The sequence below is a fragment of the Gavia stellata genome, chromosome 2 (assembly GCF_030936135.1).
Source record: "Gavia stellata isolate bGavSte3 chromosome 2, bGavSte3.hap2, whole genome shotgun sequence".
NCBI classification, from domain to species: domain Eukaryota; kingdom Metazoa; phylum Chordata; class Aves; order Gaviiformes; family Gaviidae; genus Gavia; species Gavia stellata.
The window spans coordinates 3,604,907-3,619,713 of record NC_082595.1 but is presented as its reverse complement, the minus strand read 5'-3'; the positions used below and the strand labels follow the sequence as shown (position 1 = coordinate 3,619,713).

At 51.0% G+C, this 14,807-nt stretch overlaps 1 protein-coding gene across 1 annotated transcript; it reads left to right on the top strand.

Moving 5' to 3' along the window:
* The first annotated feature begins 256 nt into the window (after positions 1 to 256).
* On the top strand, positions 257 to 13,207 carry LBH (LBH regulator of WNT signaling pathway). Its single transcript, XM_059829282.1, has 3 exons — positions 257 to 358; positions 1,157 to 1,259; positions 10,671 to 13,207. Exons 1-3 carry the CDS (start codon positions 333 to 335, stop codon positions 10,866 to 10,868), a joined length of 327 nt encoding a protein of 108 aa, XP_059685265.1. The 5' UTR covers positions 257 to 332; the 3' UTR covers positions 10,869 to 13,207.
* The last annotated feature ends 1,600 nt before the right edge of the window (positions 13,208 to 14,807 follow it).

Genomic DNA, 14,807 nt, shown 5'->3' with positions numbered 1-14,807 from the left:
CGCGAGACGAGGCGCGCTCGGCCACACCCCCCGGCCCCGAGGCGGCGGCGGGCGCCGAAGCCATTCATGAAAATGTTGACGTCAAGACGGGAGGGGCGGGGAGGCGCGCCTGGCCCCGCCCCCCGGGGCTATATAAGGCGGCGCGGCGGCGAGCGCGGGGCTCAGACGCGAGGCGGCGGCAGCGGCGCGGTGGGGCGGTTCCGGGCAGGGCGGCAGCGTCCCGCAGCGTCCGCCGCTCAGCCGCTCTGCTCGCGGGGCAGCGCCGTGCGCTTGGGTGCCCCTCCCGCCGCTCCCCACCCCCGAGGGCGCGGGGCAGCCTCCGCCGGGACTTCATGTCTGTGCTGTGTCCGCTGCCCTGGTGAGTGGGCGCTTCCCGCGGGAGGGGGGGGGCGGTGATCGCGGCCCACGGGCGGGAGGAGGCTCTACCCCAGCGAGCCGCTCCTGTGGCCGTGGGGGGCTTGCAGCGGCCCCCCCGCCTGCCGGGGCTTCAGCCGCCTCCGCGGCGTGTGCCCCGGGGGGGGCAGAGATGCGGCGTGAAGCCCCGGGACGTGATTTTTCCGACGGCGGGGGAGAAGCGGCTGGTGGCGGCGATGCAGGGGCCGAGCGGTGCGGGATGAGCCGCAGAGGGGGAATTGCCAACGGTGGGAATTCACTTCGCTTTCCCGAGCTGGAAATGCTATTAAGGTTGTAAAAAGCAGAGCTGGGATCGGCGCCGTGCGCTCCGCTGGTGTGGAAGTCCCTGAGGTTGTAAAATAAGTCAGCAGGAGCTAAAGCACACCAGCTTAAAAAAAAAGAAAAAAAAAACCAAAAAAACCCCAGCGCTTACCCTTATTTACTGTGTTTTTTTTTTTACTCGCCCCCCTCGGGGGGCAGAGCTGGGGGAAGCGGAGTTAGAAGCGAACGGCCGCTCTTGGAGCCTCCCGAGGTGCTCCCGAGCTCTTGGGGCGAAAGTGGGGGAGTTTGCTCCCGGGGGATGTAGCACCGGTGTACTGGCTCTTTCCACCCCCTTCCAAGGGGGGAGGGCAGGAAGGAAGGGACCAGAAATAGACTGCCGACAGCCTCCTCTGCCTGCTTTTCCCTCCCGGTGCTGCTTAAATCTTGCGCAGCCCTTCTGGAGCCCCTCAGATGGTTTGAATGCTGTCCGTTTTGTTTCTAGCCCTGATTATCTGAGAGCAGCTGAGATGACCGAAGTGATGATGAACACTCCAGCTATGGATGAGATTGGGCTAAGCCCCCGCAAGGATGGCCTGTCCTATCAGGTAAGTGCTTTGCTGGCTGCTTAGGCAGTAATCCCCTATGGAATTGCCTGGGCTGGACCGCGAACTCGGTCTAATGTACCTTTCCATAGCCGGACCTAATAGCAGGTCTCGCTGTAGTGAGAACTAGTCAACAGACTGGAATGCTCGCTTGGCAGGAGCGGGTTGTCTAAAATATCGCTCGGTATCAGACTGGATTGGCAAAGGACTTGGTCGTTTCTGCGATCGAGCCCCCACTCGTTCGGCATCCCCGTTCAGCATCCCTGGGGGCTCGGTGGGAGGCACGGAGGAAGGATTTGCAGGGAGGAAGGATTTGCCCAGCTCACCAGGCTGAGAGGATCTTTGTAATGCGGCATACAAATGACCTGCCTGGAGCAGGAGGGAGGTGCTTCTATGGCACTTAAATTTTTTGATCGGCTTCTTGGTTTTCCTGACTGATGGGCCCGTTTGAGAGGGTGAACACCCAGATTCAGTCAGGCCAGGGACAGCCTAAACAAGCCTTGAAATGTCACGGGAGATGCCGGTACCTGAAGGCGTGAGCCGCATTCATTCTGAAAGTTGTGAGCAATGTAATTAGCTGTTAACCTCTAGATCAATGACTGGGGCAAAGAGGTGGTCTTAGAAACTAACTTGAGCCTTAATCCTTGAGTCTCAAGATCCCTTTCATTTCCTAGCTTATAGTTAATCAAAGGGCGAGTTGTGCATCTTAGCCCGCTAGATCCCTGTTTGCCTGCTCTTCCAGGAGACTTGTTGATGAAATCTAACACAGGAGCTGAGTGCATGCAGATGACTTGCATCTGCTCTGTGCATCGGGTGACTCTTCATGGCAGATCCCGATGCAGGGTTCTTTGCAGATGTTACACAACCTGCACGGAGGCAGTTGCTCTAAGCGTGCATTCAAATGAGGTGTGCTGTTGTATGCTTGCGTATTTACGTCTGAAAAATGAGTTGCAAGGCAGTAACAGTGCACTGAAGTGTGGAATCAACTGAACTTCGGGCCACGGCTGAGGCTTCCAGCAGAAGCCAAAGCTGCGGGAGGAGAAGGGGATGCATTGCTTTTTTTGGTCAGAATTCTGGATCTGGATAGTGCAAGTTGTTTGGTTTATTGCCTGCGTGTGGAAATAGCTGTGCTGTGCTTCAGTGCTTGAGTTAGTGGAAAGCATATGGCCTCTCTTTCCTCTCCTATAGAGGGAGCGTACAGCAATGAGAGCGGTTGTTAAACCTGAAGCAATCAAACTAGCCAGCGTGGGAGGTTCAGTTGTCTTTATGGGTCACCATATGAAGAAGCTTAACCCAGTCAGGTCAAAGGCCTCTATTTACCTGTCCAAATTTTCCAGTGAGAGGCAGAATCCAGGTGCCCTGCTTGTTCTAGGGATTGCTTCAGGGAAGTTGTTGCCCTAGTGCTAATGACCTTGATAAGTCTGTTTGGGCCAACGGGGGATCAGGCCTGTTCAGTTTTGAGTGGATTGACTGAACCTGAAGGTGTGTGAGTCATAAATGCTGACGACTCACGTCTGTGCAGGGCTTTATGCACCTGGGATCTCTCCTCTGTAGTGATCTAGTCATAGATGACTTTCTTCAAATGCCTGCAAGAGCTGGGAGCTGCCTGCTGGTCCTTCACTTTGTTGTAAGCCGAACTGATGGCAGAAAGGGTTGAGGTGTTGAAATGGAGGGTCCTGATGGGGTACCAGCGGGGTGTGGGCTGTGTATGAGGTCTGCTTCTAAATCAGGTTAGCGTAAAGAGGGTTGGGGAGCAGGGTCCAGCCTTCCTCCTCTGGCTGCTGGGCTGAGGGTGTCTCAGTGTACGTCGAGGTCAGTTTGAAAGCATCCTGAAAGGGTTGAAAATTCAAGTTGGAACAGCAAGGACAAATCTGATGCAAATGGCACCGTGAACTCTTTGTTCAACCTCAGACTTCAGCGCTTTGTGCCTCCTCTTGCTGACGGAGAGTTTGGTACGTGGAAAATTGTATGCTCGTCTGAGGGCTGTAGTGCAATAACTTAAAACCAGACAGGGCTAATGGAGCATGACTGCTCCTGCACTGGGGCTTGCTGTTCTAAGCTGCAGCATCTTCCTCCACTCATCTGCAGAGTTGGGCACTCGCGATGTGAGTGTGACGGCCCTTGGCTGGCTATGGGAGGCAAAAAAAAAAGTGGAGCCAGAACTGGGAGAGGCAAGCCTTTAGTTTCAGAAGTTTCTCTTGTTCTAGTAGTAGAACCTTGTATTTATTTTACTGCAGAGACGAGCTCAAAATGAGGTTCAAAATGTCCCCCTTTGGGCTGTGTAGAGCAGGGACTGCCTGGGAGTTGGTCCATAGGATCCTAGCTGTGAGCCTGGGGCTGCTTCCATCGCCATATGCGGACATGGCACTGTCTGGACCAGAGGAGATGGTATAGCAGCTTTGCTGGAACTATGAAGCACATCAGTATCTGTTACAGACAGGCTTGTCCAGCCAACACCACTGTTTCAAAGTATTTTTGCCTTTACTTGGAAGTAAACTGAGGAAACAAATAAACTCATACAGAGTATAAACTTCGGCGGTCTGATTCCTCTGTCCCACGGAGTTCACTGAACTTCAGGGCTCATGTCTGTCTTGCTGGTTATGAGGGACGGTGGCTTGTTGACTTTTTCCTTCTGCCTCCTCACCTCCCTTGCCTCTGCTTGTGCTCTGGAGGGTTTGTCTGTCTCGCCATCAGCTGAAGGTGAAGCTTCCTGGCCTTTGGTGGGGTGGCCATCACTGCTCTTTTCAGCAATGATGTAAAAACTCACGAGTGCAGTCGTGATACTCGGTGATAACTGAGTTGCTTGTGTAGGCTTAGTAATTTGTACAGTTTTGCTTGCAAAAATGTGTTTTCTCAGCATAGAAATGCCTTTTTCCAGTTAATACACAAAATGCTCGCAAGCTAATGTGCTAATTTCAAAACCTTTCTATGTGAAGCAGTTTTATTACGGTATTTGCGATGTAAAGCTGCTTTCGGAGCCCTGTAAGGTGGCTCAGCCAACAGATTCAAAGGGCTTGAGCAGACGTGGATGGTGAAATGGGGGCATGAGTCTCAGAGCAGGGTGGCATAGACAAAACAGAAGATGCAGCTGAAGAGATGATGTCATGCTGGGTCTTGTGCCTGCAGTGAAGAGCTATTTCTGGATCTCTAATAGATGTCCCATAATTCCCATGGGACTTACTAAACAAAAACTCGTTGAAATGCAGCTGATGGCTCAAGATGCCCCTGCTACAAACAGATGTGCCTATGGAGGGCTTCGTGCGCATCCTGCCCGGCAGTCTCCGGTGTACTGCCAGTCGGAGCTAATGTGCCATTTGCTATTTTCCAGCCCCTAGATAGACCCGTTCTCTGAAAAGCCTCATCAGCACTCCGCCAGCTCGTCCTCTGATGCCATCTCGCAGCAGCACGAAGGGTGCTACTGAAACTGAGGCTGAATTAATGGTTTCACGGAGCTGTTGTCAAAACAGTACCTTGACCTGAATCCTGCCTTGCTTCTTGGAAGTGGAACTGGGGTCTGAGCACAGCTGAAAACACTTTGATGCCCAAAGTGTGTATTTGGAGCTCATGCTGTGTCCTGAGTTGAGTGTGCTACTTCGCTGCAAGACTGGCTGTCTGGCCGGCTCGCTGGTCCCGTGAGACCTTAGGCTCCCCTTCTAGGAGATTGGCACGCGGAGGCTGAGCTTGCCTCGTGCCATCAGCTGGGGTTTGGTTGTCATGGGGAGCCTGAGCTCTTTATGTCATGATCGCATCATGCTGAGCTCTGTCTAGGTTAATCACAGCCACAGCTAGCTGTGAATCACGTCAGACTGACTGAATCTAGGTAAATAGGCTTAACGCTCCATCCTGTGTCTATGGCGAAAGCTTTAGGTGGTCTGTCTTGTTGGGGAAATAATTTTTGGTGAATGCAACACCTCTTCAGCAGCACCAGTGAAGCACTGACTTGCTCAGGGCACAGTGATGCTCGGTGCTGAGGGGTTTGGGCTGTGTCTGCTGCATCTCCCCATCTAAACTGGGGGCCCGACATGTTACTGACTCGGGGGCTGATGGCAAAGGGTAGAAATTGAGGTTCCTCTGATTGTCTTGTTTGCTTGTAAGGTGCTTCATGTCCGGGTAGCCTTGATTTGCGCAGGGGAAGCCTTGTATTAGAGCTGGTCCTTGCTGCTGCAAGAAGGTCTTAAGACTGGGATGCCAAAAGGTGGTGATGGCAAGCGAGTTTAGGATAATGTGGTCACGTAGCGCATCCGATACATGGTTATCAGACAAGATTAGTAGGCTGAGTCAATGTGTATTCCAGGGTCTGGGACCTTAAATGAAGGCAGAAGCAGGATGTGGGATAAACAGAGCCAAAACTAATCATGTTCGGAGCTATGCTATGCAAAAAAGTGTTCCCCTGAAATGCAAACTGAAGACAGCAGCTAATCAGAACATCTCGGTGCATGTTTTTTCCTCCCTACTTGGTGCCTTGTTACTCTGATGGAAAATTGTTATGGTGTATGAAGTTTCCCAGCCACCGTCCCCCAAGATAGGGCTATCTGTCTGTGACTGGGGACTTGTCATAATTCATAAACCTGAGTCACAGGCTGCTGTGTGCATGCTAGATGGAGCTGAGGTTTGAGTCATGACTACTCTATGAGTAAATGTATGTATTAGCACTGCTTCTTATAGCTGAATAATTCCTCCAGAGAGGACACTGAGAGGTGATTTAAATATTTCCTGAAATGAGCTTGCCCTGCTTCTCAATGGCAGTAAAGTTTTATTTCAAGAACTTAAATGCTGGTTTGGTATTTGGAATATTGGCTTAATAGTGCTGAAGGGGCACAAAAGTTAACTTTTTAGTACTGGGAGGATGAGTGATACGTGTGCATCAGGGGTGTATCCTGTACCTGAAGTGGTATGCCTCTCAGTGCAGGCTTTTGGGTCTTGTATAGCGTTACACCGAAGCAAAGCTTTCCCCCAAAACAGTAACTTTATTTGGAAAGATGTCATTACCTTAGTCTCCCTGTAATATAATTGACATAGTTTTCAGCCCCATGGGAGGGGAGACAAAGGTTTTAACTATGGGTGTTGGTATGGAGTACACATGTGGAAATTGTTTTGAATTTACAAGTGTCACTTGGATTATGGGAGCTCTGAGCTAATCCTCTTAATTGTCTGACATCTCTCCTGCTTTTGGTGTTTCTCCATCCCTGTGAATGCTGAGAGAGGGTATGGGCCTCCCCAGGGCAATGAAAACTTTCCATTCTTGTTGCCAGCACTTCATTCAAGGACAGCAGAGCTAGATCATCCGAAACGGAGGCAAACACGATCTTTCCAAAATGATTTCAAGCTTTCATTTCGAGTTCTGCTTTTCACTGCCCTTTCTAGCTGCGAGGCAAAGAGTTCAGCTGCTTTGTATGTGATCTGGATCAGTCCATGAGGAGAGCAGTTCCCAAAACATAACCTGGAGAGGTCTGTGAAAACTAGTTTTGCTTTGAGCTGCCTTGAGTGGCGTAAGGAGCAATATACGTGCGTGTCCCTGGGCCAGGAGTTGGGGCTCAGCTATAGGTGGGGGGGCTCCGCAGAAGCGGTTGCAGCCCCTCGTGCTGTGTTGTGCAAGCGAGGGGGAGGAAGATACCTTTGAATTGCTGCTAAACTTGCTTTTAGGTAGCCTTTGCAACCAGTCGGTGGTTGTCATTTGTCCCCATCAAGTGATGGGATCAGCCAGAAGTAGGTGTCTGCTTCAGCTGTGGGCAAGGTGGTTCCCTCCGATAAATGAGGGGGAGAAGATAACCCATTGCTGCTGTGCTCTTCGGGTGGTGGGGAGATGCAAAGTCGTCTTCCCACATCCCTGAGCTGGGTAACGTGAGCAGAAGGGTTTGTAGGCAGAATTTGCTAGACAAGCTCTCCTGGCTGCTGTGCGCAAGGGTGCAGAGCTCGCAGGTCAGAGCTGAGCTGCTGCCTTCCCAGCGGGGACTTCGCTGCAAGTTTTACAGTTGTTTTTTAATTCCCATTGTCTAAATCTGGAGTGGGACCAGATTAGGCACACGGGACCAACAAATGCAGCATGGCACTGCCGCAGTGGGACAGCAGAAAGCTGGTGCTGGCTTATCTTTTCTTATAGAGTCTGGCAACGCAGCTTACTTTGGAGTGGGTGGGGAGGTTGGTGGGGGTAACTTTTCCACCCGGCTTCCCCAGATGTGCAGAGTCTTAATCCGAAACCCTTTTCCCTTCAATCCCTGTGCTTGGCTTGCTGCATTGCCCTGCTTGTCACATGCGAGGAAATCTGCCTTTGTGTATTTTTTCCATTGACTGTCCACACCCCTTGAAAGTGCAGTTGCAACATCTCACTTCATGCTGCCTTGACGATTAAAAAGCATGACTTAGTGGAAAAAATCCTGACCTTCTTGGGTTCGGCCTGTCCTGCAGCTGTTTGAGATAAGATTGTGCTAGGTTTTTTTATTAAGAAAAGCTGCACACCACATTTTGGGGATATTTGTTTGTAAGGAAATGACTACTACTTAGTTTCTGGAAAAAAAAAATCTGGCAGGCTATTTTCAAAGAAATTGCTCCAATTTGACCTAATGTGCTTAAGATGATAGCAGCCAAAGGTTAGTTTAATTATTATACTACTATTTTTCTTGCACAGGAGGCTATTTTCATGACATTATCAGCTTATGTAACCTCCTGAACCACACTTCTTTTTCCATTGCAACCTTCTAAACCATGTAATGTCAAGGGTATTTTTTTCCTATCCCGAGTTTAGATAACAAGTTGATGCTTAAGAGCCACTGACTGTACTTCCAGTAATGCACTGCGTGTCTGAAAATGCCTTTGTTTGGCCAAGCAGAAGCTACAAAGCTCCAAGAAACAGTTACCGTCTCACTTGTGCTGGGCGTGACTAATAGCGAGTAGCTCGTACTGCAACACCCATATTAACGCAGCCGTGTTCGAAGACCTCACTCTCTTGTGCACCTGAAAAGCACGTGGACGATGGGTGCTGTAGTGGGAGCAGGGCTTCTCCACCGCTGTCCCCAGGACCAGATGGATCTGTGCAAGCAGCCCTTGCGTTGTGCATTACCTTCACGTTGAGTTGCTTGCCCAAGCACCCCCTCCCAAAGTTCTCTTGCCTGACTTTGCATGAAGTAGCAACCTGATGGTTTTCTCCAGCTGGTAGCTTGGTTGCCACAAAGCTTTGGATGCGAGGGAGAAATGTGGCTGAACAGTAGGAGACTGAAGATTGACAAGGAGGTGGTGGGGTGGTTAATAGTTGCTAGGCTGAAGAACAAGTTGAAAGGATGATGTTTCACTTTGGGGTTGGGGCCAGGCCTTCCCAAGGTGATGGGTACCTGCATGATTGGCATGAAGAGAATGATGCTTCATGGTTTAATGCTCAGAGCTCCTGGATGGGGAACCTGCTTTTGTAACTGGAACCACAAAGATCAAAGCAGGTCAGACCTTGCTCTCAAACTGAGGCGCCCACGAGCAGTGTGCCTGTCTGAGGCTGGCCGTGCTGTTCCCTGCAAGGATGCTCTTACAGCTCACTTGAACGCAGCTGATGTTCAAAGAAAAGTACAGTGCCTGGCTCCATGCCTCATCTACAACCTTGAGGGGAAAATGCGTTTTGAGATAGTCTTTGGGGTGTTTCAGTGCAACGGTAATGTGAAATGGGTGCTCTGAAAAAATTGGCAATTGTTTCATCTTCTGTTTACCAACCAGGGGATCTGATGGGGCAACTGGTTCTTGTCACCCAGCGGTTCTCTTCTGGATGAGCTGGGGTTTGAAGCTGTTCCCCTAGTAGGCCATGCCTATAAAGTAACAGCAACCTCTTCTGTTCACACTGCGATTCAGTCACACAAACCTCCTGCTAACACTGCGCTGCAGTGGTGGTTTTTCCTGTACCTGTGTCTTTGCCTCAGTTCCCGCGTGCATCCCAGTGGGGCCAAAGCGTGCATCCCAGTGGGGCCAAAGCGTGCATCCCAGTGGGGCCAAAGCGTGCATCCCAGTGGGGCCAAAGCGTGCATCCCAGTGGGGCCAAAGCGTGCATCCCAGTGGGGCCAAAGCGTGCATCCCAGTGGGGCCAAAGCGTGCATCCCAGTGGGGCCAAAGCGTGCATCCCAGTGGGGCCAAAGCGTGCATCCCAGTGGGGCCAAAGCGTGCATCCCAGTGGGGCCAAAGCGTGCATCCCAGTGGGGCCAAAGCGTGCATCCCAGTGGGGCCAAAGCGTGCATCCCAGTGGGGCCAAAGCGTGCATCCCAGTGGGGCCAAAGCGTGCATCCCAGTGGGGCCAAAGCGTGCATCCCAGTGGGGCCAAAGCGTGCATCCCAGTGGGGCCAAAGCGTGCATCCCAGTGGGGCCAAAGCGTGCATCCCAGTGGGGCCAAAGCGTGCATCCCAGTGGGGCCAAAGCGTGCATCCCAGTGGGGCCAAAGCGTGCATCCCAGTGGGGCCAAAGCGTGCATCCCAGTGGGGCCAAAGCGTGCATCCCAGTGGGGCCAAAGCGTGCATCCCAGTGGGGCCAAAGCGTGCATCCCAGTGGGGCCAAAGCGTGCATCCCAGTGGGGCCAAAGCGTGCATCCCAGTGGGGCCAAAGCGTGCATCCCAGTGGCACTGCCAGCAATTATGGGCCCTGGTGCTGCTGCAATGCATGAGGTTGTGCACCCACGTGCAAGCTATGGGTGGGAGGGAAGGGGTAGGGTACTGCTCTGTGCACCTTTGGGGGGCTGGAGATAAGGGGGTCCTCATATTCCTTGCACCAGAGTACATAATTGCTGGCTACGCTACAGGTACCTCCTGCCCTAAGAAATATGGTCCAGTCTCCAATCCTTCCACAAAATGAGCGTCCTCCTGCTGAGTTTCACTGCTGACATAGCTGTAACATGCAGAGAACACTGCCAAAATTACCTCTAAAATGCAACTGAACTTCTCTTGCAGTCTGGTGCGGTGCCCCCGGAGCAATACCAGATGCAGCCCCTTGCTGCAAGGGTCTGGACTGCTCTAGCAGCGGGTTGCCACGTGCCTCCTCTCCCTCCTAGCAGCAGAGCCTGGAGCACGAGCCTGCTCTCGTGTGCAGCTTGACCAGCAGCAGGAAATGAGATCTCAGATTCGCTGATCAAGATAGCTCAGTGTGCAAACTCCCGAGCGTTAATGCAAAAGTGGTGGTGGGGGACGCGAGGTGTTTGAATAAATATCCAAGAGGGCAGATGCCTGTTTGCCGAGCGCTATCCAAGCAAGCGTCTGCTTTGGAAGCCTCTTGGGCAGTGCTCATTTCCAATACTCGGAGATCAGAGAAGCTCATTTACAAGGCTCTTCCCATCACTCAGTGGTTGACTGTGTCCAGAGTAGTCTGCCCTGAAGACCCAAGTGTCTTGAGAGTTGGGTTTTGGCTAAGGCTGCTTGAACGCAGCCCCTCTCACAGGCTGTTTCTTGGCTCTTTCAGATCTTTCCTGATCCCTCGGACTTCGACCGTTACTGTAAGCTGAAGGACCGCCTGCCCTCAATCGTGGTGGAGCCGACGGAGGGCGATGTGGAGAGCGGTGAGCTGAGATGGCCACCTGAAGAGTTCCTCGTGCAGGAGGAGGAGGAAGAGGAGGAAGAAAACTGTGAAGATGCAAAGAAGGACAACAAGGAGCAATAAATGGCATCTGAGGAAAGGCGAGGGACCGCACCCTTCTGAAGGAAGAGCCACACTTCTTTTGAAAGTCTTTTTAAAAAAAAAAGACAAGTTCAACTTTGCACCTGCGAGATCTTAGTTTTTTTGTATTCTCTGTATCGAGAACTGAAGCCCTCGGTGTCACCAGACCTCCTGAGGAAGGAAGTAACGCAGAGAAATGTTTGCCGTTCTCGAGATCACTATCTGTATTTTTCCGAGGCGGAGGCAGCAGTGAAATTCCAAGCACATGGCAGAGGGTGACCACGCGAGGACCGCTGGAGGGGGGAGCTTGGGGCGGGGGGAGGAAAGTCGGAGGCGGCAGTGTTTGGCCGGGAGCTGCCTCTGGCTAAAAGTGTGAGAATAGAGCCGTCATCTCTCAGATTTGCCTTTCTTACAGCTTCCATTTTGTGTGTCGGGGGGTGGAAGGGTGTCCATAGCGAAGCATGGCTGAATGCTCTACTGATGAGGGGCCTGTGGCTCTCCCCGGTTCAGCACCTCCTGGGGTAACGTGGGTGTCCGTAGGAGTAGTTGGGTTTCTTGCTCTTGCTGTTGAGCCTGTTTTCCAGCCACTTTTCCCCAAAGCTGTTTTCTCCCCCTCTGTTTGCCTTTAGACTCTTCAACGCTGAACAGCCGTATTTGCAGGGTAATGTTAGGCTGCTGCTTTGTCATCTCTACCGCGAGGCCCTAGTTGATCTTGCAGGTGGTTAGCCGTGAGGTAGTGCGCATCAGATGTAAAGATGCTTCTGTCTGCAGCAAGAGCTCAAGTAGGTTTGAACACCTCGGATTTTTCTCTCCTATTTGCTGAGGCTGCTGTGGTCGGTCTCGGCTTGTACAGTGCCCAAAGCCGGAGGGTGGGGATTACGCCTCCTCACCTTGGTGTCCTTGAGGCTGTAGGGTTTCATGTCCCCAACTTGCCGGTCAATGGTCTTGCGAGGGCTGGGGTTGGGGGATCTCCTCCAGCTTTGCACTGCAGGGCTCCTCAGAGCCCTGGCAGCGCAGGACAGGCTGGTAGGGGTGTGCGCGGTAGGGAGTACTGCCAGAGCTGGAGGTCATCAAAGACGAAACACCGGATCTAGTGTGGATCACCAGCGGGAGAGGGGGGGTTTGCAGGAGGGGTCTGTTGGGGGAGGATTAGCCCAGGTGTCCTGAGACAAGGTGCGTTTCTGCTCCGTAGCAAGGGTGAAACATTCATGGGTGTTTAATGAAGTGCGGACTGGCTTGCGAAGTCGGTGGTTGTGTCTTCTTCACCATATCCTGCTCCAAGGAGAAGTCATCTGTCTCTGTTTGGGGAGAAGGCCAGTCTGCTGCCAGACAGGGTAACCCGCCGCTTTCCTGGAAAGCCGTGATCTCGCAGCTTCGGGGACCAGCTCGGGAGCCAGTTGATCTTGGGATAGGATGAGAACAGTTACCATCTAAACCAAATTTGGGGTCATGGAAGAGAAAAAGAAATGTCAAGGCCTTAACCAAACTTTCATAATAATCCCAATGCCATCCCCCTTTGCTTATAACTGGTTCCATTTTTAAAATCTATTTGGACATGTGTGTATTTGTATTTTTAATACCTCATGAGTAGTTAAACGCTGGTGGGAGTTGGGAACTGCTTTTAACATATTGGCAGGATTGTTTTAGTCTTGTCTTGCTTGTGTTTAAACATAATGGCAATAACTTATCAGCTCTGCATAAGTGTTTCAGACAGATAGGAGTTTGGAGATGAGTTAGCACAAAGCAGGAGAAATTCAGTGTTCCTACACTGTGGCTGGTCTCTAGTCCAGCAACGCAGACCTGGTTGTACACGTTCCCTGCCTGTCTTGGTGGACGGTTGATCACCAAACGGTCATGATGTGGTGATACCATTTTCTCTAGCGATGGATTCAGCTGTTGTATCTGTAACACTTGTTCTAGTCTCGCTGTCTTACTGGAATGAGCTTGTACACCTGCATACCAGCCAGTTGTCTTATTTCTAAGTGTTACTCTCTATTGGTCTCTACCGTCTGTACCACCAAGTCAAAGCTGTATATCAAAGATATTACCATGTGGGCAGCAATGAGATGGCAATCCTTGGACTTCAGACCTGCTGTCTGCCCTAAAGACTTGCATATTTCTGTCTGCATCCTTTTTTTTTGAAAGTATTGTGTATATTTCTATTTGTTGTTGAACGTATCTAAAGAACAAAGCACTCCAGTAAAACTCCTCCTGTTGTATGATATACATTCTATATTTCTGTAATTCTTTTTTGAGCCTCAGGGAGAAGCTAGCATTTTTTTCAAACTACATTTTTGTCACTGTGACAGTTGTAAATAAAGTTTGAAAATGCTTTCCAAACATACTGGCTTTGTTCTTACTGCCAAAGCGGGTCGGATGGCCAACCTTCCAGATAATGGCCAGTCCTTGTTTCAGGTCTGAGGTGTGCTGACTTCGCAAGGCGAAGGCAAATACCCTAGAAGACTTGTCTATCAGTTAAGGCTGTTCTCTGAACCTGGAGACGCTTGTGCTTCATGCGTGTGGCTGACCTCAGAGCACGCCCTACGGGATTGTAAACCTAAATCAACTTAGAGCGAGGGGCAGCATCTTTGCTTTCCATCTTCCTATAGTTGCTTATTGCTGTGTGAAAGGCTGCAGCAAAGTGGTGCTCCAACTTCCTTGGTCCTGAAAAATCTGTATTTATCTATAATATATATCTAACCCCTTACCTAACCTTACAGAGCATGATGTCATGGAGAGCAGAGGCTGTTCTTAGCTGCTCTTAGCACTGATACCTGTGTGTGCTCCCTGTGCATGCTCTTACCCTGCCCTGAGCAACAAGCGTGAAGGTAAGTCTTGGCATGCTGTGTGCTGTTAGGGTCTCAGCTGAGCGACCTGGGGGGGTCTGCTTTGGCCGTTTTGGGTCTAGAGGTCAAGCCTTCTTGAGCAGTCAGTCGTGTCTTGCCCCACACCGATGGCTGTGTGCACAGCTCCCAGCGCTGCCGGAGGAAGGCTTGGAGGAAACCGCATTTCTGAATGCGATTCTGAATTCGTTTGGTACCAAGGCAGTGTCCTGGGTGTAGAAATCTGGCCATGCCAGGATTCAGTAATTCAAATTACGTACTTAATGGGATTAAATTTTCCACTAAAACCAGGTGATAAGAGGCGAATGCCCTGGATAACCCCTATCTTTCAGGTACAGGGAGAGAAGTTCCTGTGATTTGGCAAGTAACAGACTCTAATCTTACCTATGCAAACAAGCGGGGCTGAGGCTAGAGCATTAAGTTTACATGAGACTAGTTTAAATATGCTAACTAATGACCCTCAGATTTAATGCTTGAACTGAGGGCATGATCAACATGAGCCCCACAGTTCAAAGATGAATTCACAGAATTTACAGAATCAGTAAGGTTGGAAAAGACCTGTAAGATCATCAAGTCCAACCATCAGCTAACACCACCACACCAACTGTATTGTGCTCAGCCCTCATGGATGTTCTATGCTGTAGAAACGTAGATAGAAAGCTTGCCTCTCCTTTTCTTGAATCAGCCTCTAGCTAAGGTGCCTTGATTTCTTCCTCTCCTTAGGCATGCAGTTGCTTTCCTTGTAGAAGAAGCTGCAGCACTTCCAAGATGAAGTGCTGGCCTGAAATCATTGAAGATGTTTAGTCCTACCCGAGAATATTTCTGATTAAAATACAGCACTGGTTAGGGAAACTGCAAATGCATTGAACTTGTTTGCTACTTCCACGTCCTTCACATGAACAGGTTTTTCAGGCTCGTGTCGGAATGAAGCCGCTCGCTTTGTTTCCTGATGGCATCATGCTATTCTGGGGCCAGACCAGAAGGGCTGGGCTCTGAGCGGGGCTCGGTCTGCCTTGCATCAGCCTGGAGCAGTGCTGGCAGGAGAGCGGTGGTGGGAAGGGGGCTCTTTCCTGGTCCTTGGCTCCAGCTGCCATGGTCG